Source organism: Asterias amurensis, chromosome 2 (genome assembly GCF_032118995.1).
Source record: "Asterias amurensis chromosome 2, ASM3211899v1".
NCBI classification, from domain to species: domain Eukaryota; kingdom Metazoa; phylum Echinodermata; class Asteroidea; order Forcipulatida; family Asteriidae; genus Asterias; species Asterias amurensis.
The window spans coordinates 9,552,740-9,578,337 of record NC_092649.1 but is presented as its reverse complement, the minus strand read 5'-3'; the positions used below and the strand labels follow the sequence as shown (position 1 = coordinate 9,578,337).

The window sequence follows — 25,598 nt, the reverse complement described above, 5'->3', positions numbered from 1 at the left end:
TGGTTCCCTCACACCGTGAGAAAGTTTTGGATCCCAGCTAACTGTAACACTCAAGTTGGGACCAGTTCTAACTACAGTCGAGCTAATTATTAAGTTTGGCCAGAACAGTTACACAGAAACACACAGACTCCCGAGTGTATTACCATAAATAACAACACAAGATGTTTATATAGCTAAGCTTGGGTGATATCGATTTATTTTATTCACGATATATCGCCGACAATATATCGCGATATTCGATATAATCACGATTAATGAAATTTGACATCATCAGTCTTCAAACTCCAAGTGAAAGTTGTAGAAGAGACAGTCATAGCTTAAGAGAGGTGTTCTAATGACCTATTCTTCTGGTGTTACTCCAAACCTATGGGGTGCAAGATGTCTCAGCTAGCAAATACATCGCGATATTAATCGATATCGCGATATATCGCGCGATTATCGCGATATATCACGATATTTCAATTAAAACCAAATCCAGCCGATATCGAAATTGTTTCCAAATTAATATCGCGATATTCGATAATATCGTGATATCGCCCAAGCTTATATATAGCACATAATCAGGCCTCAAAATAACCCACGGCACTCGCAGCAATTGCAGTGGTGCCCTGTGCTTTTGCTGTGGTACACTTTGCAAAGTTCCAATATAAATTGGAATACTAGAGTGAAGTTTAAGGCCTGCATAGTGCAGGAGCCTCTTTGAGCAACACAAAACATAAAACAATGAGATGAAACACATAAAACCATAAAAGGACTTACCATGTATGAGCGGTTGGAAGTCTGTCTGTGGACCGATCATCTCTGTGAATCTGGAACTTCTGGGGTCCGTTCATTCCCTCCAACGAGGCAAAGCCCTGGAGGGGTACCTTTGATGTACCCGTCACAAACTGCAAGAACTTGGCTCGGATGGCCTGGTCAAAGGAACGCAGACCACGCCAAAACCACTGGATCTAAAGAACGGGAGTAAACACAGAGATTGAAAACTCTATGACTACCGGTGTACTCTCCTGCCCAACTGGCTCTTGCGATCAAATTCTACAGGAGACTGTAGAGATTAAGTCCACAGTACATAAACCATGGGTTTAAACATAATACCAGCCACAAACAGAAGAAACCCCATACACCCAATGCTAGCCTAGAAGGTAGAGTACTCTGTGGCACCTCTGTATAGAGAAGGTACAATGGAAAGCTCATTCATAGCATAAACATTTTGACTTGGAGCATGTTTTGCCTTGTCTTTAGTCTTGCTTTCTTGCATCCCAAACTGAATTGAAAGTGTTATTTAAAACAGGGAACAACAGTGGGCTGATCAAACAGGCGCAGAAAGGTTTGTGTGTTAAAACAACTCAATGTGCTTTTTAGTTTGCAAAAATGTTCTTACTCTTTTGACACTTTAAAAACACTGACACAAATTTTGGACTAACTTTTCCATTTAGGGTAAAGAGATTCCATTGTGGGAGAGGGAGGTGCTATTGAAGGAGGAGGTAGGTTCCACATAATTCATTTACCTGTAGTGAGTTGGCCTGGTATTTATGGTACTCCGTGTTGGCCTTGAGGTCGTCCACATCGATGGTCGGCAACCCAGAGATGAGCAACTCAAGCTCCTGCTCGTTGAAGATGGAGATAAGCCTCTTGGGGATGATGTCATAGAAGCCTTCCAAGAAGCTGTCCAGCTGCTTACGGATGGCCCCGGTCATCTTCATCTGGCATACCAGGTGGACGTACTCCAACTTGTTCTCCGCTGTGACAGGGATGTTGCGACCGTTGGGTTTTAGGTCCCGCACTTCGGTCACGCCAAACTCCTCAATCTAAGCAAACAAAAAGACAAACAAGTTAGAGATAGATCATCATAATGACATTGGACATTGTTCGAGTTGGGACCCATTTTTTTTTCAGTAGCTTTCAGTGGGGTCATAGATTGGTTTAAGTCAATGAAAAAATATACAACAAAATTCACATGTGAAATACAATGCTACTTGCTGAGAAACAGCCAACAAACTGTCACAAAAAAAGTTTTTTTCAAACTGAAATCAACCCTCAAAAATCAGAGCAATTATTTGTACAAGAATTGTGTTTTTGTGTAAAAGGTTAACCAAACAATGTAACTTAAAATTTCTCATCCCTGTGGATTCAGAGAGGATCCTCGTAGATAAATGTTGAGAATAATTGAAGAAATTACCTCTGTGCTGAACATGAGCTCATAGCCCAGCTCTGAGACGGCGTGCTCTAACAAGAAGACGAGACCTTGGTAGAATGAATAGTCCTCACTCTCCATGTCTGTATACCTGAAGAAAGTAATGTAATAAACCACAAGATGGAATGAAAGTCTGGATGCCGCAAACTGTGATAAACACGAGTGGGGAGTGTTCAACAGTGGCTGTCTACCACTACTGGTTTTGGACAATCACCCAATTACTAATTTTAAAGAAAGACATCAGAATACTTAAAGAAAACTAAGAGCAACAATCAGACCAAAAATTACAAAAACAAGAAGATTGAATGGAGAAAAAACCCAAACAGCAGCCTAGGGATTTCCCCCAAAAATTAACTAAATCACTATGTACAAAAGCAAGCCATAATCATTGTGTTTTCTGGTCACAAAAACTCCAGAGATGCCAAGTCCAGAGGCCAGCTATGCGTAAGATTTTTCAAAGCTCACTTGGTAGGTCTGAAACTCAATGTCTGAATACCTTTACTTGTACTATTTTTGTTTAGTTAAATGTATCATACACGATTGGTGAGGATAACAAAACATCTTCGTTTAGTTTTAGACAGAGGAACTCAATTCAATACATGACTTACTTGACTGGCTTGCCCAGGATGTGCTTGTAGTAGCTACGAGAGAAGTAACAATCCAGGAGTTTGTTGTCGTAGATGGCCTTAGCGATGATCCGACCCACAAACTTGAAATAGCTGAGATGGTTGGAGTTGCAGTGGGAGGCGGGGTTAGGGAGGTAGGTCACACGGTCCCCGGGGGACACCTTGAACAGGGCGTACATGGGGTTGAAAATCTCCCTGAAAGTCAGACGCAACAAAAACAAAATAAGTTCCGGGGAAAAAAATTCAGTTTTTAAATAGTAGGTTAAAGGTATGAACACTATTGTTAGTTACTTAAAATAATTGTCAGCATAATATCTTACTTGGTAACGAGCAATGGAGAGCAGTTGATAGTCTAAAACATTGTGAGAAACGGCTCTCTCTGAAGTAACATAGTTTTCGAGAAAGAAGTAATTTTCCACTAAAATATTTGAATTTGATTTCAAGCATCTGTAACCACACAACTTTGTGTGACAAGGGTATTCTTTCTTCCATTATTATCTCGCAACTTTGACGACCAATTGAGTTCAAATTTTGACAGGTTTGTTATTTTGTGCTTATGTTGAGATACATGTACACCAAGTGAGGATAATTGTTCGAAATTATCCAGTGTCTTTAACCCACTTATAGTCGGATGATGTCTGTAGACACAAATTGGTTAACACGTACGTACAGAGAGCGACAAGTTCTTGAAAAACTTGCCCTTTCTAAAGGTTATTTTCTAACACCCCCCCCCCCCCCGATTCTAAACCTTTGTCATGTTGTTATAATAAAAGTATGGCATACAAGATTGGACAGGCTGACATGATTACTCATTATTTGGCTTAATGGCAGTTTGAGAATTCTAAGATAGAGCTGAGCATACCATGATAGATTTTCGGCCAAGGCTATGCGAATCCCAATCTTTAAGTTCCTACTAAATGTTCTCACATGACAACATCAAATCCTGGATAATAATTAGATTCTTTTTTTCTTTTTTTCCTTTGACAAGTCAGAGTTTCATTGTTGCAACAATATCTTCTAAGGAAAATGATCATACAAAAATTTCCAAAAAAATAAAACCATGGTCAAGCACAGATTTTAAACAAAACAAAACACCAACGTGAAGTGATCAAAGCTGTCCCTTGACAGATGTCTTGACTTACTTTGAGATGATGAGATACCACTCTCTAAGGAGACCTCCTGCATCTTGCCCTTCTTCTCCTTCAAACACCACGTAGAAGCGATTCTTCCACTCCTCCGGTGACCTCCGATGGAGCTCCCTGTAGGAGTCCTCGAAGACGTGCTCTCGTCGGACGTGGATGGCCATGTCCTCTCGCCGCGTCCCCTCGTCCATTCGCTCTAGCTCCTGGCGGAAGTAGCGACGCTTGACGTCAAAGTCCAGGATGCGGACGTGGTTGACCAAGACGGAGAAGGGTCCCTCGGAGAGGTGGACTGTGGACTGACGGAGGATCTGGTTCAACACGTTGCGATGCATCTCTGGAAGAATAAAGAGGTTTAAAAACACTCATAAATACCCAGGACAGTTTAGACCCTTACAATCAGTTGAGAGGAGATCATGTGGCCATGCGATATAAACACGGTGATAAGTGTATTAACACACCCATGGTGCACAAGCATGGTGCTAATCTCAATGAAAAATCTGTTAGTATGCATATTTTAACTTAAGCACTCGAAGCAGTCAATATCTGTGTATAGTACAAAAGTTTCAAAGCACTCTCAATTGTCTGACTAAATGTGTCTTCAACTGAGTCTTGAATAAGTTGAAGGGCGAGTCATAGACAAACGGAAGGACCATTAACACGAGTGCTTGAGCAGGTACTGCAAATGCTCCTTGACAAAGCGGATGGTTGTGCGTGGACCAAGTAAGGTATCTAGCTGTAACGTTGTATCTGTCTAACAGTTTCCACTGTCCTCTACTATTTGATGCTTTAAATGTGACATGGTGAACCCCCCCCCCCCCATTTTGTGTCCTCATTGTGTCTTGGGAAACTCAGGAATTCTTTAGAGGATTTAAAGCCATTATACACTTTCGGTAAACAGTATTGTCCAAGTCCCACACTTCGTGTATCACAACTTATATATAAAATAACAAACCTGTGAAAATTTAGGATCAATCGGTCATCGGAGTCGGGAGAAAATAACGGGAAAACCCACTCTTGTTTCCGCACGTTTCGCCGTGTCATGACAAGTGTTTAAAATAAATCCGTAATTCTCGCTATCGAGAACTAATATTGTTTTAATATTTTCTCAAAAAGTAAAGCATTTCATGGAATAATATTTAAAGAGAAGTCTTTCACCATTACCTTCTGTAAACCCTGTAAATTACTTGTAAATCTGTGAACTTGAAAGTGTACCGAAAGTGTATAATGGCTTTAAGGAGGGGGGTACTTCTGTGCAGTGGAAAATAGTGTGTTAAAGTAGAGGAACATCTGAGAGGGGGGGCACCCTCTGCCACATATCAGGCATGTCTTCTACTTGTAAATGCTTCCCACCTGCAAAACTGAGGAATTTCTGCGTGTCCAGAGGCATGGCGGCTGTAACGATGGACGTGACGGAGCTTTCCCTCGCGAAGAATCCTCCAGAGAGGTTACCGGTGGCCGTCACAGGCATCGGTGACAACGGCGCCATCTCAGGCACATGAGAGATGCTGCTGTCGCGGGTCAGGGAGGGCTTGGATTCGGTTGCTTTGGTGACTTCCTTCTCCGATGCATGGACCAGGAAGAAGGCCTCTACGGCAGGCTGTAGGACCAGGACTGAGTGGTGATCTGGGGTCTGGGAGAGATCCGTTAGGCACCCGCTCAGGGTATCCCAGAGCTCTTCTAGAGAGAGCTGGAGACTTAGACGAGGCTCATCATCCTCAACCTGTAAATGCAACAATCAAATCAGACAATAGATGTAAATATTGCATCGGGGATAAAGAATATTGTTTGTTTTTCACACTTTCATCGATGGAGTAAGCACTGATACTCAAAACTATACTTATCAAATATACTCATAAAATATAGGATTCACACTGTTAGCTCAAATCACACATTGGCTAGCTTGATGGTCTAAAACGCCTATGATTTTTATCACCAGACCTGGGACACACATCAGTGTAAGCACAAAAACAATAGTAAATCACACATACACCATCAACGCTCATGACTCACAAACATATTACTTACTGCAATTTGAAAATGAACAATTACAAGCATTATAAACAAGTAGGTTGCACAGTTTTTAGTTGCCCATGGGCAAACTTAAAGGTTGTGTTTATTAGTCCATAGCAGTTTGTATAAAATGATGTACACCAGGCTCATGTTTACTGTAAAGCCAGTACATACAACTGAATTATCTTCTGAAAACAATTTAATACACCTTTATAATGGGTGCGCCCATTTTTATTTTCTCACATACAAATCAATGCAACCAAATCGAGGCTGGGAAGAGGAACAGTCTGGTTACTTTTTGTACAGCAAATATTAGCCTTTTATTGAATACAGGGATTATGACCAAGATGGTGGCAGCAAAGGTCTATTAGAACCCATTTGAAATGATAAAGATTTTGTGATTTGTGTTTTGTCTGACCTCATCAGCCTTGCTGGTGCTAGCCCCTTGGGCGTCCAGAGATGCCTGCTTGAGCAACGCAGCTCCCTGCCCAGCCGGTAGATCCACCTCCATGGGGGTCTCTAATGACGACCCACTGCTTGGAGTCACCGTGGTGCTGGTGGTTGAACTACCAGACCTTGCCATCAGGCTGGTCGGCACCTCGGGCTGGGTAGGGTGCTCGGTGCTGGGGGTAGTGGTGGCTGTGACTGGGGGTGTCGCTGGGGTTGTGGCTGGGGTCGTTGAGGAGCTGGGAGCACCCACTGAGGTCTAGGGGAATAGTGGGGTAGAATAACAAACAAAGTTGTAATTTCTTTCACCGTATTTATAGCCATTACACTGTTTCCATGCCACATGCTAAAAAAATCAAAACAATATATACAAATTGTTTTCCTTCTTCTTTTCTTTTAGTTTGTTTGACCTTTTTACGTAACCTTTTTGTTTACTTTTAATGTTTTTAAAATTGTAAATTCAAAATGCAGTTCGGTCGTTGGACTGAAATTTGGGAATGTATTGGAATACACCATAAACCTGCTTGGTTGATTATGCTCTTTTGAGAAGTTGTCTTGAAGATGTATGATACTGCGGCGAAGTGGATTTTGTTTAATTCAGGAGACTTCTCTACTACCACAGAGTAGATTTTTGGACATTCAGAAGACTTCTCAATTCTGAAAAGAACTGTCCAGCTTTTTATTAACTACCTGGGCGAAAGGTAGAAAATCAGCCGGGACTACTTCTTTTGCTTAGTGGATAGAGGGAACTCCTAATTATTAACTTCACTGCTGCAGAGTGAGTTTTTAATACCCTACACATGTACATTGGGCACATACTTACCCCTCTGCCTGTAAGTGCTCTGTGCGCATCGAGTGAAGAAGGCTGCCCCCGTCTGTGCATAATTTCCATGAGTTCACTTGCATCCGCTTCCAGAGCTGCTACAGCTGCTGCCAAGTTGGCTGAGAGAAGAACCAAAGAAAGTACACGGCCATTTGTTAAATGATGAAAAAAAAATTAAAATAAATACTGTTAAAGGGTCTATGTAACTTTTGTAGGACAAAAAACACAATGTCCACAGATTTACACTAAACTTGCACAGTTTGAAGATAATATTATTAGAAAGCTTCCCTGAAAATACTACGTGCTGAGGTGCTGTAGTTTTGGGGAAATGAGTAAAACAATGTCATGAAAATAATTTTTGTCTCATGAGACGAAAATTATTTTAATCATTTACAAACGTATTTTTATGACATGGTTTTACTCATTTCTCAAAAACTACAGCACCTCAGTAAGTAAGATTTGAAGGGAAGCTTTCCACTACCATTATCTTCAAACCCTGTAAGTTTAATGTAAATCTATGGACATTTTGAAAAAGTACCCAAATCCTTTTTTTAAAAAAGAAAGACTGTGCAGGTCTCGCATATTAATTGGTAAGTTGGTAGAGCACCGGCACATTAAAACGGAGGTCGTTGGTTCAAATCTCGCTCAACTAAATTTGTCTTTTGTTCAACACGAAATCATTTAAAGATGTACCAGTCAGTGTCCCTTGTGGTTTATTATTTGATATCTTATTATTATTTGTTAGTGGGCTTAAATTGGGAAATGTACTCCAAGTGTTTGTTTTCTTAACGCTGTTCATTTTGCTGTGAAGCGCTTTGAAGGAATGTATTATTTAAAGGGAAGAAGTAAAAGTACAACTCACAATTCCTGCTGAGAGTGGACGCTTTCTTCGCTGCCTTCTTAGCTGCCTCCTTCAGCTGGACCACCACCTTCAGCATCCTTAGGAACAGATTCTGATTGGACATCTTGCTTGTAAACAGCGCCATCGACGGCAGTCGCAGCTCAAAACCGCTGCGCTTGGTGTTGTTGGAGCGGGCATTGACGACCACATTGAGACCCATGTTAAAGCGGTCTCGGATGGTCCCTCCTAGCCCGGATGGACCGGCCACTGAGACTGTCGATGAAGATGGGTCATCTTCTTGGGTGTAGTCTGCCATTTCTTTGTATTGTCTGACTTCTGACAGAAGTTTCTGAATATCACTGCAAAATAAGAACATACCAGAATTGCAAAGCCACTGCTCTAGAATTGCAAAGGTTGGAGTTCGAATCCCACCCGATAATATGCCTGTGATTTTTTTTCCACAGAATTCAGGAAAGTACCGAGTATACAGTGGTAACACACATTGGTGTATAGGGTTGGTTAAACCCATAATTAATAAACATACCACACATAGAGATTGTCAGTTAACCCCCAAAAGTTGGCAAAACTTCCATGAGTGTAAAACTTATGTACAGGGACCAATTTCTATGAAAACCAAAATGGAAATTACAAAAACTTCAAAAGGAAGCAAGAAGACAATAAGAAACAACTGTGGACTCTATGGGGGTTTGAGGCATTGCATGGTGAGATACCAATGTATATTTGGTTTGCAGTAACACCATGTGTATATCTACTTGCTGGGTAGATTATGATCTTTTTAAAATTTGTCTCGCTAAATATTCTACTACGGCGGACTACCAACTGTAGACTACTGAAATAAATGGGTTATCAGCAAGAATTTGAGCTGATCTTCAGTCTTTAAAGTTTTTAAGTGATATGGCAGAGAGTTCCAGAGTACAGGTGATGAGTGTGAGAAAGAGATGACCTTTCCTTGGAGATGTGTTTGTAGTTGTGATGAAGAGGCAGAGCGAAGATTGCTAGATGGTTCATGTGGGTGAATAATTCTTGAAAGCCAGCTCTCTATTTCCAATAAGTGCCTAGTTCGGGCATGGGGTGTCACATATGGAAATATACATAGATCCACAAAATATGAAATTTGTAGGGTAGCTTTTGATCCAAACCGGACCTTCTTCCCGGAAGTATGCTTGTTGCTGCTTGCGTTAATTTTTACACATTACACACAATGTATTGATCTTCCTGCATGACACAAGGTTTCCTTGCTGAATGGTAAAGGTGATGTTTTACCTGCATAGTGCTAAGCCTATCTCCTTGGCTCCATCTAGTAATAGTGCTAAGACGGTCTGTCTTGTGAAGGCATGACCTCTCGATAGCTGCATAAGTAATGTAGTGGCGTCTTCAAGTCCATCTTCTGAACAACTGTGAGCCGTTAGAACCTGCAAAGAAAATTGTTACCTCGATAAGAATAAATTGTTTACCACTTCAAGTTTGTATCGCAGAGCTGCCAACATTTGCATCTTGCAATCAGAGAGATTTTGTAGAACAATCAGGGAGATATTTAGAATGACATTCAGTAAAGTAGGGAAAACAATTCCACAATCAGGGAGATTTTCAAATTCATTAAAATCAGAACACGGAACGATTGTTTTTGTTTTTTCAGAGATCTTCCTGCAGAATCAGGGAGAGTTTGCTGCTCTGGTATTCTGATATTTTTTTCTGAGCCAACCTGTGGTACTATTATAAAAAAAATTCCAAAAGCTTCTAAAGTCATAACGTTCCTTTTAAAAAAATCATTGCCGGGAAAAAACTTTGACTTGATATTATTATATTTAAATAGTCACAGTGCATGTTTTTTGTAAGAACTTTTAAATTCTTCCTAAAAACACATATCTGAAATTAGTTTCAAGAAACAGCCACTTCCAAGGAAAAATAATTTACTGAATTTGGGTCGACGATATCCCACTTGGAATTTTGAAGAAGTTGTGTTCCTTACCTCCACAGCTAGTTTGAGTAAGCATTCCTCGACGATCGTCTTCTCCGTACGTGTCTCAGCTTGCTTCTCTTCAGATGTCTTGTCTCCCTCCGACTCTTGAGTCTCGCTTACATCTATCAAGGACAATCAATAAAGTCTCTTAAATTTCTTACTTCATTGCAAGATTTAGAAATCTCAAGAGGTTTGTGTTTGTTTTAAAGATTTTCCTGTCAAGGGAACTCAGCAAACTCCCACAAGGGGATATAAACGCTGGCAATGGCAAATCTATCTCATACAAACATTGGTCCAACGTCTATGTATATGAATTGATTATGAAAAAAAAAAATGGAAAAAAATCCGACAGACAAAAGAACCGACAACACCAGGAAAATTAAGCCTAATCTAACCTAATACTTCCGCGATACTTACCAGGTATAGATGCAGTCTCCATTGGACTACCAGCACTGCTAGCTGTGGACAACGTATGTTGTCTTTCTCCAGATGCCGAGTCCGTTGTCCCTGGGGTCAACGTCATTTCACCCGGAAGCTCCCGGCTCGGTTGAGTAGGAGTGCATGACTGCAAAGGAAGAAAAACAAAACAGTCTAAGGGCCTTGTCACACAAAGCAAATTGTACGACAAATTGGAGGCACTGCCAACTGCAGTGCATGCTACAGTACCACTTTGGTAGCACATGGGTCATTTTGTTAATATCGTCTTTTGATCTACAAGAAAAATAGGCGAACATTGAAATGTGAAAGGCTTTCCTTTTTGGAGATCTTCAATCTAGTGCCGACAACTTCATAGAAATAGGGATGGACGGTTTCAATTAATGAGCCTTTTTCTCACCTGCGCAGGTTCGGCCATTCTCCGTCCCAATCTCGCTAAGCTCTTGACAGTTGCTAGGTCATGTTTATCTTTCTTGTCCGTCTCCGGTAACGAGGCGGACACCAGGGAGAGCAAATGTAGCATCTTGTCCGTTAGCGCCGTGCTGCGTCGTATCACAGGGTGGGCCAACATGCCCATCAGAAGGGCCATCGGGGATGGTGCCGTGTCCGACCTCTTCCCATCACGGTCCAGCGACGAACTGGACGATTTGGAAATCATCTTACCCTTCCTGCCTAGTGTCGTATTGTCCAGCCTCACCAGCAGGTCCCAGAACTCTGCGTCCTGCTTGGAGGCGGTAGAGGGCTTGGCGCTTCCCGATGAGCCCTGACTGAGGTTGGACGTCATGCTCTCAGATGAGGTTAGCGGTCCCCCGTCCATGAGTTTTAAACTACTACTACTGCTGCTGCTGTCCGCAGCATTCTTAGCAGAGTCTTTGGGTCTCTGCGGGACAAACTGGTGAGGAAACACCTTGGCTAGTGATACTAGTGTTTCAAGAACGTGTCTACAGACAAGGGGCGCAGCCTGAGGGTGGATACAGACCAGAGCACCTTGCCGATCACTGCTCTTCTTGGTCCCAGTTCGTTGTACCTGGAAGACACTTGCTCTACACCCTAAGGCAGCGTCCATACTGATCGACAGCCACGACGGCTGCTGGCTGCTTTTACTACTCTGAATCACCGTCACCGTCTCCATATCGCACTGAGAGTTCGCACCGCCGACTTTACTGTCGTGAACGGTGCTCGGAGCACCACCCTTGAGGAGCCCACTGGTCCTCTCTAAGATGCTCAGGAGAGCCTGGAGGATCCACTGCCTGGTGGACGGGTGGTAACTCAGGTTGCGTAGCACACGGTGTAGCCTCGCTGTGTTCAGCTTCGGCTCGTTAACAAACAATAGCACCAGAAGACATGTCAGGGCTTCCAGGTCCACCAGTTGCCGACCCTGGAATTGAGTCAGTGCACTGGTGGTCGTGGTGGTGGCCGCTCTTGCTGTGTTCAAGCCACGTGAGCCTCCGCCCCAACTCCATGAATACCCGCTGGTTGATCGAGGCACGGAGAGCCGATAGTAGTTTACCCCTTGGCCCAACCTGCTCGAAAGACCTGGATGATCAGAGGGAAGACAGATTCAATACAGTACATTAGTTTGAAAATATTTGGTAAAAATAAACTAGAGAAAAACTCTATAATCTTCTCATTTAAACCTTTACCATGGTGCAACAGATCTTCCTTTCAATTCAACGCAACCTCAAGAAAAGAAATAAATGTTGAGTCCCTTTTAAAAAGGACACATTGAATAATCAATGCTATTTGAACCACAGGAAACCAGACCAAGATGCCCATGGCATGAAAAGGTCTATAACATGTATAAGGGGGGGTTAGAAATTCTGATAGAAATATCATCTTTGCTCAAAGCTTCAGAAGAAATTAAACAGGAAACGTTGCAAAAGGTGCAAGGGTGCAAAAAGAGTGGTGGTTGAAATACATTTAAGAACACCAACATAATTGACTCTAACTAGCCATACAAAAAAATATTTATTGTAATTCAAAGAAATGTTGTTGTGATTTGACCAAAATGACACATTCCAGAAAATTGGAGACTTGGACATTCCTTGATCCAGGGAGGGAAACTTGTGAGCTCAAAGTAAAATTAGGAGAGAACCAGCGAACAAAATCTATTGTCATAAAAAACATGGCTTCAGCTGGGAAATGAACTAGAGCCTTACTATTACTAGGATTTGAAACTTTGCATGGTGGAAATACAATATGGAAAGGTTTGTGGTAACACCATGTAATGACTATCTCTAAATGAGTTGGGGTGGTTCTGAAAGAAACTGTTGGTTTCAACTCGACGTTTCAATCAGTATGCTCTGATCGTCTTCTGGAGAAAGCAGAAGACGATCAGAGCATACTGATCAAAATGTTGAGTTGAAACCAACACTTCTTTTCAGAACCACCCCAACTCATTTAGAGATAGTCATTACATGGTGTTACCGCAAACCTTTCCTTATCAGGGCCATTTTGGTGAGAGGAGAGTGCTTTACGTACTCGCCACCCTGATGCTTGTGTCAGAGGTCTTAAGACTTCACTGGTCTTTTGTCTGAAAAAGTAGCTTAGCATAACAAAACTTTGCTTACCAGAACAAGGTTACCAGCCAATTTATCATGTCACATGTACAACTTGAAACTGGTAATCTTGCAAATTTCGGCTTAGCAGACAATTGTTAAGTAGCAATGTTCTTCTAAACCTACTTTATAGATAGAGCCCAATAAAACCTCCCGAATCTCCCCATTTGGTCTTGGAGATGAAGCCCACTGGATCTCTGAGATCACTTACTTGGTCTGTGGATCAAATCCTCTCGCTCACTCTCTCTCTAATACTTAATTTAAGTCAAAGACCCAAGTGGAAATCTGATCAATGCAGAAACTCAAAGGGGATTAGGTCTAATCTAAGAAGAGTGTCAAACAGTTTTTATCCCCACCCCGAAAACAAAAATAAAAACCTCAAAGCAAACTCAAAGGGAAGGATTAAAAACAAGAAAGAAGAAACTTAAAAAGAAGAAAATAGAAGTTTAGAAGAGTCTACTGCACTATTTCAGGGCTGCACTCAACAGTAACGTCAAGATATTGTCACACCCACAGTAAGTAGTTAAGGCACTTTTAAAAACCTTAACTACTTCTCACTGTCTTGGCTTTCATCTGTTATTTTCTCTGGCCTCATGTTATTTTATTTATTTTATTTATTTCAAAAATTGTTTTATGTCACTTTATCGTGGATTCTGAAGACTTTTTACTTCTCCCATTTTTTTTTTTTTTTTTTGGGCAGCCACGGATAACTGTGGAGAGACATCCCTTCTTAGAATGCACCTGAATTCTGAAGTATAGCACCCAGCATACCCGTCTCCCTCAGCAAGCGTTCCTGCATCAGCTGCCGGTGTCGAAGCACCCGATCAATCCGCAGCGCCTGGGCCTCCGCGGCGATCTCGTTGGGCAGGAGGGCCAGCACAGAGTCGTCCATGTCAGCCAGGACGGTCTGACGGAGCCCTGGGGGTAGGTTTTGAATGAAGGCGGCCGGGTCAACGGGCTCTGCTGTGGTGGTTGTTGGCTGCTGGCTGGCTAAGAGACGCTGCTGCTCGGCTCGCTCTTGCGCTAGGACCTGGTGAAAAAAATGAGGTCAATATTAGAAAGGACGTAGGAGAATTTAGGATTGTTTGCGTTACTCGTCCTAACTTAGGACTAGCCTTAAGTTTTAAATATCTCCTAGGACTAGTCCTAACCTAACTCTTTGTCAAATATACCCCATGAGGTAGTTCTTATCTACACACACACACACTAACCTCATCCTGTATATGAAGGGGTAGTGCAGCCAGGAACTCTGGGTTAACCTGGCTGATGGAACTGTTAGGATCCAAGGCGCTGGTGGACGGTGTGCTGCTCCCAACCACCAGGGGGGCTGCTGTCGTCACTGGGGCAGAGGGTCCAGCTGTGGTGACCCCAGAGGGAGGAGGAGGGTGTCGAGAGTGTCGGATACCGAGATGCTCCCTCAGGACTTCTTGCCGGATGCCTTCAGGAAGAGCAGCTAAGAAGGAAGGATCCACTCCTTCAGGAAGTTGAATACCTGAGCATGAGAATATGCAAGAAGTGATTGGAATTGACTCCATCGGCAGTTTCTCATGGCTTTAAGAAACTGAAGCCGTATTTTGATTGTTTTAAAGGCAGTGGACACTATTGGTAATTACTCAAAATAATTATTATCATAAAACCTTTCTTGATTACGAGTAATAGGGAGAGGTTGATAGTATAAAACATTGTGAGAAACGGCTCCCTCTGAATTGACGTAGTTTTCGAGAAAGAAGTAATTTTCAACGAATTTGATTTCGAGACCTCAAGTTTAGAACTTGAGGTCAAAAAAACAAGCATCTGAAAGCACACAACTTTATGTGACCAGGGTGTTTTTTTCTTTCATCAATATCTCGCAACTTCGACAACCGATTGAGCTCAAATTTTCACAGGTTTGTTATTTTATGCATATGTTGAGATACAACAAGTGAGAAGACTGGTCTTTGACAATTACCAATAGTGTCCACTGTCTTTAAATATTAAGTATTATACCACAAGGGGAACCGACAGTGTAAGTTTTATATAGCCTTTGGGTTTGAACGAGACAAATTGACCGGAGTGGGACTTGTTGACACAACCTCCTGATTAACGTACCAGCACCCTACCAACTGATTATTTTAAGTCCAGTGCAAACAGCCCAGGAAAATTTCACCAAGATTAAGCCATCGGAATGCTATTTATGGTCTCGGTTAAAACTTTTATCCAATTCAAACTTGGCTTCATAGGATAAACAAAATTCCTGATCAAATCATTGCTACTTACCACCGAGGGTGATTCCAGTTCCTGATGGACCAGGGGGTTCACTTGCAGCACTACAAAGGAGAGAAATATTACAACGGGAATTTCATCAAAGACTTCTTACAAGAACTCTCTCTCTCTCCATCTATTTCCACTTCGCTGCTTTTGTTACACTTAGTAACCTGTTCATGGTTGCTGTGTTGTCGTTTAGCCTTTGAGAAAGACGCTGCTCGGGTCAAAACGTCAGGCCATCAACTTTTCTTTGCATTTATACCATAGGTCATTTTGGTTGGTAAGAAGTTGGCAACAGCTAATTCTATTTTCTTAAAAACTGTATTTACCAATTTCAAAGGAAAATCTTCAACAGGGTAAAACATTACAAGAATTTAATCTATTTCAATAAAACAGGGCCCAATTTCATGGCTCTGCTTACCGTAAGCACAGAATCGGCGCTTACGGAAGCAGGGAATTCTGTGCTTACGACAAGCGTATTTCACGGGTTATCGGCGAATTTGGGCTTCTGCGCGTGCATACTCCACGTTGCTAGGCATTCTATGCTTACAAGGCTAGCGCAGTAATTCGGCGCTTGCACGTAAGCAGAATTCGGCGGTAAGCAGAGCCATGAAATTTGGCCCTGGTCTCTTGCACCAGGCATGGTTGGTGGTCTAGTGTTTAAGAAATCTGCTCTAGAATGCAGGGGTTGAAATCCCTACAGGAGAAGTATGCATGTGGATATTTTGTCCTCGTAAAGCACAGAGTTTAAACCCCTCCAACATTGCACACTGCACTTAAAGGTGCCTATTGTGTCCGCCATTTGGGGGTCAACATTTTGCAGAAAGGAACTGACCCCCAAAAAGATGGAAATGGTAGACACGCAATCTTAGGATGTGCATTCCTAGTTGTGAAAGGGGTCTTTACAAAGATTAACAGACATCAGTGCACGCTGTTGAGTAATGTTATGGCTTCATTTGTTTTCCCTCTGTTGGGTATTGATTCAAATATACTGTCAAAACCAAATGCCATTAGTCTATGACTTTTTATTTGGTCTTGTATTTTTATATGAAAATAAACCAATATTGAATTGAATATTCATTCCTGTTTTCTTTTGGGCATTTGAAGCATAGTCACTACACATTTATACATATTTATTTGGAAAACAAAGCAAGTTGACTGACCTCACACTGGTAGTGCTCTGTATAGGTGTTGAGGTGGATGAAGACGAAACTGGATTTGCTGTGGTTGGAGAACCTGTAGGATTACAAAATGAAAAGTTATTCAGCATAAAGGAGAACAAAATTAATTAGGAAGATATAAAACAGCAAAAGACAAAACAAACGCAGAAGTATGAGAGATGTTAAATATGCATCAGGGATAATGAATATTAATTTTGTTTTTTACTTATACACCGATGTGTGTTAGCACTGTACACTCAGTACTTTCTCGAATCCTGTGAACAAATATCACAGGCATATTACTCGGGTGGGATTTGAACCCACGACCCTTGCAATCTTAGAGCAGTGTCTTTCCAACTAGACTACAGAGATTGCCCGGTAGCTAGAGGCAGTTAGTTAATGCATAAGTCTTTACAAGGACAACAAATCAGGTGGTCTTGAACACACCAAAGAGGAAGTTGTGGATCGAAGCGCCTAATAATCAAAACAACACTGTGACGTAACATTACTCGATCCAAACAAGACAATGGGAAAATGCATAGCAGTGAAGATAAACAACCTACATCCAGTCAGTGTTGTATAACACAACAAGGACTGGCTTTATGCTGGGATTTCTTTTTTTTTGAGGCACTGGTACTTAGTATTGATTTCACTTTTCATTTGTATGGGTCAATGCTGGGAACCAAAAAGGGTGCCACCAACAATGGGAAAAAAACACAAGATCAAAAATCGTTTGTCCTGTCAAGTTTCCATAACATTATAAGGGGAAAACTTTACACTTAGGACCAAATAGTAACTATGACAAAAAAACAATTTTTTTTTTTGTGATTTTATTTATATATAAAAATAACAAAAAGCCCCTTTTTCCAACCTGCTAGTGTGGTGGAGATTCCAGGCACTGGGTAATCCTGTGCCAAGAGGGAAGCAAACGTTGGCTCAGCCGATAGAATAGTGGATGGCGTTGGGACTCCTCCTTCAGCCTGGGATGAGATGCTGCTAGAGATTGGAACAGTGGAAGAGGTAGACACCGAGGTGCTTGGGGTGGTGGAGGCAATGACGGTCACCAACTGAGGGTTGACGACGGAGGGGATGGTGCAGGTTACTACCTCACCGGTGGACCTGGAGAGAGAATGTGATATAGGATTGGAGCTCAGTCATGAGTGTGTCCATCAGTTCTACAATCTGTCTCAAACTAACAGGAGCAAGCATGAACTGTTAACATGAATTTGGAAATGGGAAACTAAACTTCGTCTTGACTGTGTCCAACAGTTCTGTAATATGTGTCAAACAAACAGGAGCAAGCATGAAATGTAAACATGAACTTGTCTCCTTTTGACCTCTTTTTTCCCGCCTAATGCTTGTTGTCTTTATTCCACCTCTTTCAAATGTAAATTGCTAATGTTTCTAAAATGTTACTTTTTTGTTATCTAGCTGTCTAGCCTAATTAAGAAAATGCAGAGCTGCATTTTGTTATGAGGGGGATTTTGTAACAACTATCAGTAAGATAATAGGGACAAAGGTTCCATAATCAGGGAGATTTTCAAAGTTGCTCATCAGAAATGGGAAGATTGGTTTTATTTTCAGGGTACTTTCTGCAGAAGCAGGGATGCCAGTTTAACCATTTACTTTTAAGACTGGTAAGCTTTTACAAAGGTAAGCAGTTTCAACAAGCCGATTACTCAACAAAAACAACCTAGAAGTTGGTTAACGTACCGGTCAGTTGTGGCGACCGGTGCAGACGGCAGATTCCCCAAGACCCCTAGAGATGGATTGACCGTCAATGGCGAGTTGAGAGATGCTGCTGCGACGGACGGGAAAGCCGACACCAAGGGAGCAGTAGTGGAGGGGTTCTGACTGTTTGATACCAGTGAATAGGACCGAAGGCCAACTGCGGCTGCCGCTATGGAGGACGCTAACTCGTTGATACCGACTGGAGATGGGGAGGCAAGTAAAATACAAATTAATGGTCAGGCCTTAAACTTCGCTCTTGAAGGGGCTCAGCAATGTTGCTCTGGTAAATGGAACCTCTATCATGTCAATTTGCATTAAAGGCAGTGGACACTATTGGTAACTGCTCAATTGTAATTGTAATGGGGAGAGGTTGATGGTATTAAACATTGTGAGAAACGACTCCCTCTGAAGTGCCATAGTTTTCGAGAAAGAAGAAATTTTCCACAAATTTGACTTTGAGACCTCAGATTTAGAACTTGAGGTCTCGAAATCAACCATATAAACGTACACAACTTTGTGTTACGAGGGTGTTTTTTTCTTTCATTATTATCTCGCAAGTTCGATGACCGATTGAGCTCAAATTTTCACAAGTTTGTTATTTTATGCATATGTTGAGATACACCAACTGTGAAGGCTAGTCTTTGACAATTACCAATAGTGTCCACTGCTTTTAATTCTTTTCAAAGAGCACTACAGCAACAGCACAGGGCACCACAACAATGAGCCATATTGTTGACCGTGTGATGGCGCTCTCAAACATATTAATATCACTTCCATCAGGATTTTCATTCATACCCGATACAGTTATTTAAGACTAGAACACATTAGAACCACAGACATCATATCCATCACAGACAAAAAGACTTTTAAATGAGCCGTTATAATCCACCTCTCAAAGGTGACAGAACGCCTAATAAAACTTTGCAGAACGAAACGCCTATAACCCGAAAGTGATAGCAATACTACTGAGAGCGCCTTCATTTGGTAAAAAAAAAAACACGGATTGCCGTGAGTTAAATCCAGGCATGTTTACTATAAAAGGGAAAGAATTTATCGGCACCTTATGTTACACCACATACACATTTTAAAAACCAAGACTGCGAAAGTATAAACTCAAACAATCATCAGAATCACAAGAAAATAATGGGGGGAAAACATTTCAAGTGTGTTTTAATCATCAAAGTGTAAACTGGAATAAATCAGGGTGCAATGTCAATACCTGTCAACTCAGAGGGTATAGGTGTACTTGATGTAGCAGCTCGGCCTGAGGCTGTTTCTTCACTTCTTGCTCCCCCCTCTGTAACCTAATCAAAGTGCAAAAAATAACACATTATTAAAAACATAAAAAACAAAAATCACACACAATGCATAGACACTGTATGAAGCATTTCAGGAAAAAATGCAACTTATCTTTTTTCATTCCTACTCAAAAAAAGTAAACATGATTAAAAACATGAAATCATAAAAACCAAAAAAACACACACAATGCATAGACACTGGATGAAGCATTTCGGGATAAAAAGCAACTTATCTTTTTTCATTCTTCCTCGTTTGCCTCTAGCCAATGGGCTAGCCCGGTGGTCTAGTGGTAAGACATCTGCTCTAGCGATGCATGGGTATCGAGTTCCAATCCCAGCAAAGTGATTTGCATGTGGATTTTTTTTTCTCACAGAACTTGAGAAAGCTCCGAATATACAGTGCTCAATACACATCGGTGTAAGGGAAAAAACAAATAAATTCACCTACCTCCATTTTTTCTTCCTTCTCTTTGTCCGTTTCCGTTGACGCTTTGGCGTCCCCGTTTCCTTTCTTCTTCTCTAGCTCAGCCTTCTTGGCAGCCTCAGCTTTCTTCTTGGCATCTTCTTCTGCCTTCTTGACCGCTTCCTCCTCAGCCTGTTTGCGTCGTTTCTCTCTCCTCTCAGCGAGCTCCTCGTCGCGGTGTTTCTCAAGTAGCTCGATCAGACTCGGCTTCAGGGCTGGTCAACATAAAAATCAATTTAGAACACAGTTATAGTCTGTTTTTGTTGTCAACAACCGATAATTTATAGGCACAGTTATAAATAATAATAATAATAATAATAGGTATTTGTAATGCGCCAAATCAATCTTTATAGATGTTCAAGGCGCAAGTTAAGTTCCAGTGTCTACTTGCTGGGGGGGGGGGGATTTTCACAAGAACATTGAAACCATCCATGTTTGGCGAGGTAAAAGGTACAATAAGAGTCACATGTGAAAGTTGCAGCTGAATACAAAGTCAAAGTGAAAAAAAAGCAAAAAGCGCTCAAGGTGTTTTCACAAGATTGTTGGATCCATCCACAGCTACCCACAATTGGATTGTCTAGAGAAATTACAGAAAACGGCCATTCTCATTATCCTAATAAAGGGTTTTTGTAGTGACAAGTCTTTCAGTGAAATTTACACCCTCGTTGGCTTGTCACCCGTCTCTGTCAGACTCCATCAACTGTTTTCTAAATTTGGTAAATCACTTTTAAGTTCTAACAACTATAGACATTTGCTCCCACCCAACAGAAACAATAATCTTAGAAATACTAAAGGTACAAAAACAGCCCAATTCCTTCCCTAACCACTCTTTTCAACAGTTGAATTTTTAACCTTTTAAAAAAAAAATTAATGGAGCTGGAATTCAAGTTGTAGTTTTTTTTGTCAATTGTACATAATCTTTTAAACAATTTTACTGTAAACACTTCCCTTTTAAATGTTTTTATAATGTACATTCTTGTTGTGTATCTTTTAAACTGTTTGAATTTTTAATAAACCAATAATAATATCTGAGAATCGATAATGCATATCTCGTTTCACAGATTCAAATGTTTTGGGGTGAAAACAAGTTAGTGATAACAAATTCAAGTGCTACTACAGTGAGGTCTGTTGCAGTTTTTTCAAATAAAACTGTAGAATGATATTTCATTTATGTTACAAAATAAAAACCAAAAGATTTTGCCCCTTTTGGCCATGCCTAAATAAAAACTTTTATAGACCCATTCTTTGGCATTCGCTACTGTGAATCGCTAAAAGACCCCTGACGCTAAGCCGCTTCCGTAAGCGACTGCATGACGTCAGTAGTCCCGTATGACATTAGTCACTCACCTTGTATACAATCATGCATGCTGGCACCATCCAACAACCTCGCCTCTTCATCCCACCTCTGGTAGGTTGTAGGGACGCTGGAGATCGGATCCGAACTGGACAAGTACCCGTCGTTGTAGTTATCTTGGTACAGGTCTTCGTAGATCCCGTCGTAGTTATGACCGATCATCTGTTCGTCGGCTGAGTCAGCGAGGTATATTCTGGTCTGGTTGCTGGCGTTGGACGTGGTCGCCCCGGACGTTAGTTGGACGATATCCGCCGCTGAAGATAGGCCTAGTAGCCTGCGTAATACAGATAGGTGAAAAATTGGTATATTTTTAAGTTTTTTTTTTTTTACAAATTCCAGTTGGTGCCGAGCTCCTTTTGTCCATACAACGACTTCTGATGTTGTGTGGCCAGGTGCTTTTGCCAACATTACATGTAGGTCTACATAGCTCAGTTGGTACAATGCCGGCACGTTAATCAAGAGGTAATTGGTTCAAGTCCTGCCATCGATTTCACAAAACTCTTCCTAACTTAAGACTAATCTTAGGACTTAGGACGAGTCCCAACCCTGCACTGTAGCATGCGGACCTTAAGATTAATCCTAAGTTAAGACGAGTTACTCGCTCTAACTCGAGATAAGACAAATCCTAACTCTTTGTGAAATCAACCCCAGGTGCTCTTGCCAACATTAGGTCTACATAGCTCAGTTGGTACAATGCCGGCACGTTAATCCAGAGTTAATTGGTTCACGTCCTGCTCTACTAAATGTTTCTTTGTTCGACCAAAATTAATTTTAAAAATTACTTCCCCTTGTGGTTTTGTACTTCATAAAGGAAAATATTCTGAAGTTGGTTGATTGGTCAAAACAATTTGTTGTCCTCAACATTTGTTGTACCAGCACTCTCTCTTCTTTCACAAACTGTCTTTAAGCTGCACTTCTTTATCATGCCACTGTTTCCTCTCTAACAGATCACGTTGTTATTATTGTGTTTTTTTTTAAAAGTATTTCGGGAGAAGAAAAAGTAATACTATTGTACAAATACTACATGCATATGAGTGCATTGTTACAGAATATATTTATGAGGTGAAATCTGGACTATTCCATTTCACGAGGCCAGAGGCAAAAACTGACAATTGATGAAGAAATGATGACTTATATATTTGGTTTGCAGTCACACCATGCTTGTTTCTACTTGCCAGGTAGAGATTGTTCCTTAGAGATTGTTTGATGTTTATTATCAACCCTTTTTTTTCTTCTCAATTCTCTGTAATGGCTTTTTTATTATAGTGGCTTTTTCTATCAATTTGTAACAATTTTTATCATATATTAATTCATGATTTATCAGCTTTCGAGCTGTTTTCATCGGATGTTGTTAAATAAAACCATTTCAGTCCACAAAAAATTGTCTTGGTATTTTATTTATATTCTACTACCACGGAGTAGATGACTTACCTAAGAATAGTAGGCACACTTGGTGGCCTAGCATTGCCCGAGTGGTAAATGTGCACAGTCTGCGTTGGGTTGGTACCGTGTCGTTGAATACGCTGCCCTCTATGGCGATGACTGCGGCTGGTAGTGTTACCGAAGCCGTGGGTCAGGTTGGTGTGATCAGCATGACGGATCAACAGGGGGTGGTTGGTGGTCACTGCACTTGGGGCTGCCGGTATGCTCGGACCTGCCCAAACAAAAATTGTGAAATTTCATTAAGAAAGAGAATAGAAATGTTTGCCAGAAATGGAGATGCTTTTCTTTTAAGAGAACTTAGAAGAGGTTTCCAGTGTAAACAAGCCAAACTTTCAAGCTCGTGATCCAGTTCAGTGCTCGAAGGTTATAAACAGTTTAAACCCCAAAAAATCATATAATGCAACATAGAAGCCCCTGGCCATTGGGGAAAAATAAACAAGAACAAAAAAAAGGGGGGAAGCCGTGACTTTTGAGATTGCTTAAACGATGAACTTCGACTGAAACTAACCGTTTGCATTGTCATCATGGACGGCTACAGGTAGCTGGTAAGTACGGATGGAAGCAGGGACGCCTAGAATAGACCCATGGTGATAAGACTCTCCTGAGGTACAAATATGGACAGAAAACCCAAAACAAATCTTTTTAAGAATGTCTTCTTCCACACGTACAAAAGGGTACTTCTAAAAATGGTTACTTAATCTCTTTCTTAATTAAACATATATGGACTTCAGTGCATGAAGTGCCAATAGACAATTTGTGAACCCTAACTCTTTAAATTGTTCTGGCCAGGAGCTGTCCAAACACTTACCTCTCAATTTTTGTTTTTCATCAGGAGTTGTCCCAAAACACTAACACCTTAAAATTGTTCACTCAAATGCCTGTACTCTTATGAAATGATATAGTCCCCCCCCCCCTTTTTTCATGAGGTATCTCTCTATTGAAAAATGATTGGATCACAAAACTCTTTAAATTGTTCTGGCCAGGAGCTGTCCAAACACTCACCTCTCAAGTTTGTTTTTTTATATACGGGGTTGTCCCAATACCTTAAAATTGTTCACACAAATGCCTGTACTCTTATAAAATAATATAGTTTCCCCCCCCCCTTTTTCATGAGGTATCTATCTATTGGAAATGAGTGAACTGCAGCACTAAGTTTGCTCATCATCCACAAAATACTTTACAGGTTGCAATTAAATTGAGGGGGGCAAGAAAGGTAGTGGTAGCACTTGAAGGGAAGGTACAGGTTTGGTAATTACTCAAAACAAATATTAACTTATAAACTGACTTAGTAACGAGAGCTGTTGATAGTATAAAACGTTGTGAGAAACGGCTACCTCTGAAGTAGCATAGATTTTGAGAAAGAGGTAATTTCCCACTAAAATAATAAAAGACTTCTAGCCAGAGGTCTTTTATTCCGATCTGAAAGCACACAAATTCGTCCAACAAGGGTGTTTTTTTTTTTTCCCATAATTTTCTTGCAACTTTGATGACCGATTGAGATCACATTTTCACAGGTTTGTTATTTAATGCATATGTTGAGATACACTGGTCTTTGACAATTACCAATAGTGTCCAGCGTCTTCAAAGACTAACAAATTACATAAAAACCTGCATGAGCTTTTGTAGCAACAACTACTTCATCAGATGTAACCAACAAAAGCTCATGTAGTTTTTTTAATATATAATCAGTCAGTCTATACGTGCTTCCCCTACCCTCCTTGTTTTATCTATCAAACACTTTCGATCTCTGGCTGGTTATAATTGGTTGATGTGGCTGCCTGCCAAAGGTGCCCTTGCATGCTTGCTTCTAAAACACGTTGTAGCAGCATCCTTCGCAATTCAGCTCTTAGCTGCGAGTAAGGATAATCAGCCCTCCCAAATTATTATAATTGTTAATAATAGACTAACACAGCGATTTTTTAGTATATGAGGGTGAGACATACCTGGGAAGACGTCTTCCAGTTGTATGAATAGATCTTCATCTCTATCAGCGACACCAAAGTAAGATTCCTCTAGATCGTCGTAGTAATCATACTCCATATCCATGTCGGATCCTTCATGCTCCTCTTCTTCTTCCTCCTCCTCTTCTTCCTCTTCGCAATCCTCGTCTTCATCTTCACCTTCCTAAAACCACAACCCACAAATAACATTGTTTATCCCTAATGCAAATTTGACATCTATTAAAGACAATGGACATTATTGGTAATTGTCAAAGACCAATCTTCTCACTTGATGTATCTCAACATATGCACAAAATAACAAACCTGTGAAAATTTGAGCTCAATTGGTCGTCAAAGTTGCGAGATAATTAGGAAAGAAAAAACACCCTTGTCACACGAAGTTGTGTGCTTTCAGATGTTTGATTTCAAGACCTCAAAATCTAATTCTGAAGTCTCGAAATCAAATTTGTGGAAAAATATGTCACTTCAAAGGAGCTGTTTCTCACAATGTTTTATACTATCAACCTCTCCCCATTTCTCGTTACTAAGTAAGGTTATATGCTAATAACTATTTTTAGGCATTACCAATAATTGCTGCTAAAATATAGGATTCGAACAGCCTATAGCTACTAGGCAATCTCCGTGGTCTAGTTGGTAATATACCTGGGTTTTTTCCACAGAGCTCAGGAAAGTCTTGAAAATATATTTATTACACATACAGTGAAAAGGTAAGTCTAAAAAATAAAATAAAAATGATTATCCCGATGCAAATTTTTACATCTATTAAATTGTTGCGGTACCCACTGCTAAAATGCAGGATTCAAACTGCCTCTAACAACCGGGCAATCTCGGTAATATGTGATTTTTTTTTCACAGAACTCAAGAAAGTACCGAGTATACAGTGCTGA

General features: G+C 40.9%; 1 protein-coding gene across 7 annotated transcripts in view; it reads right to left on the bottom strand.

Moving 5' to 3' along the window:
• LOC139934006 (E3 ubiquitin-protein ligase HUWE1-like) overlaps positions 1-25,598 on the bottom strand; it is a 96,314-nt gene that overhangs the window by 3,508 nt on the left and 67,208 nt on the right. For 5 of the 7 annotated variants that reach the window (XM_071928261.1, XM_071928264.1, XM_071928266.1 and 2 more), the window contains 25 exons: positions 24,694-24,874; positions 23,259-23,351; positions 22,739-22,961; positions 21,301-21,581; positions 19,939-20,168; positions 19,412-19,496; positions 18,175-18,391; positions 17,333-17,580; positions 16,465-16,537; positions 15,314-15,363; positions 14,269-14,549; positions 13,799-14,087; positions 10,900-12,035; positions 10,482-10,629; positions 10,074-10,186; positions 9,368-9,516; positions 8,105-8,442; positions 7,243-7,361; positions 6,391-6,678; positions 5,313-5,682; positions 3,963-4,296; positions 2,803-3,015; positions 2,180-2,285; positions 1,509-1,808; positions 760-950 (listed from right to left, as the gene is read on the bottom strand). In XM_071928261.1, the coding sequence (XP_071784362.1) occupies positions 760-950; positions 1,509-1,808; positions 2,180-2,285; positions 2,803-3,015; positions 3,963-4,296; positions 5,313-5,682; positions 6,391-6,678; positions 7,243-7,361; positions 8,105-8,442; positions 9,368-9,516; positions 10,074-10,186; positions 10,482-10,629; positions 10,900-12,035; positions 13,799-14,087; positions 14,269-14,549; positions 15,314-15,363; positions 16,465-16,537; positions 17,333-17,580; positions 18,175-18,391; positions 19,412-19,496; positions 19,939-20,168; positions 21,301-21,581; positions 22,739-22,961; positions 23,259-23,351; positions 24,694-24,874 (6,056 nt within the window). The remainder of the gene's footprint in view (positions 1-759; positions 951-1,508; positions 1,809-2,179; positions 2,286-2,802; positions 3,016-3,962; positions 4,297-5,312; positions 5,683-6,390; positions 6,679-7,242; positions 7,362-8,104; positions 8,443-9,367; positions 9,517-10,073; positions 10,187-10,481; positions 10,630-10,899; positions 12,036-13,798; positions 14,088-14,268; positions 14,550-15,313; positions 15,364-16,464; positions 16,538-17,332; positions 17,581-18,174; positions 18,392-19,411; positions 19,497-19,938; positions 20,169-21,300; positions 21,582-22,738; positions 22,962-23,258; positions 23,352-24,693; positions 24,875-25,598) is intronic. The other 2 variants (XM_071928265.1, XM_071928268.1) reach the window with 2 other exon arrangements.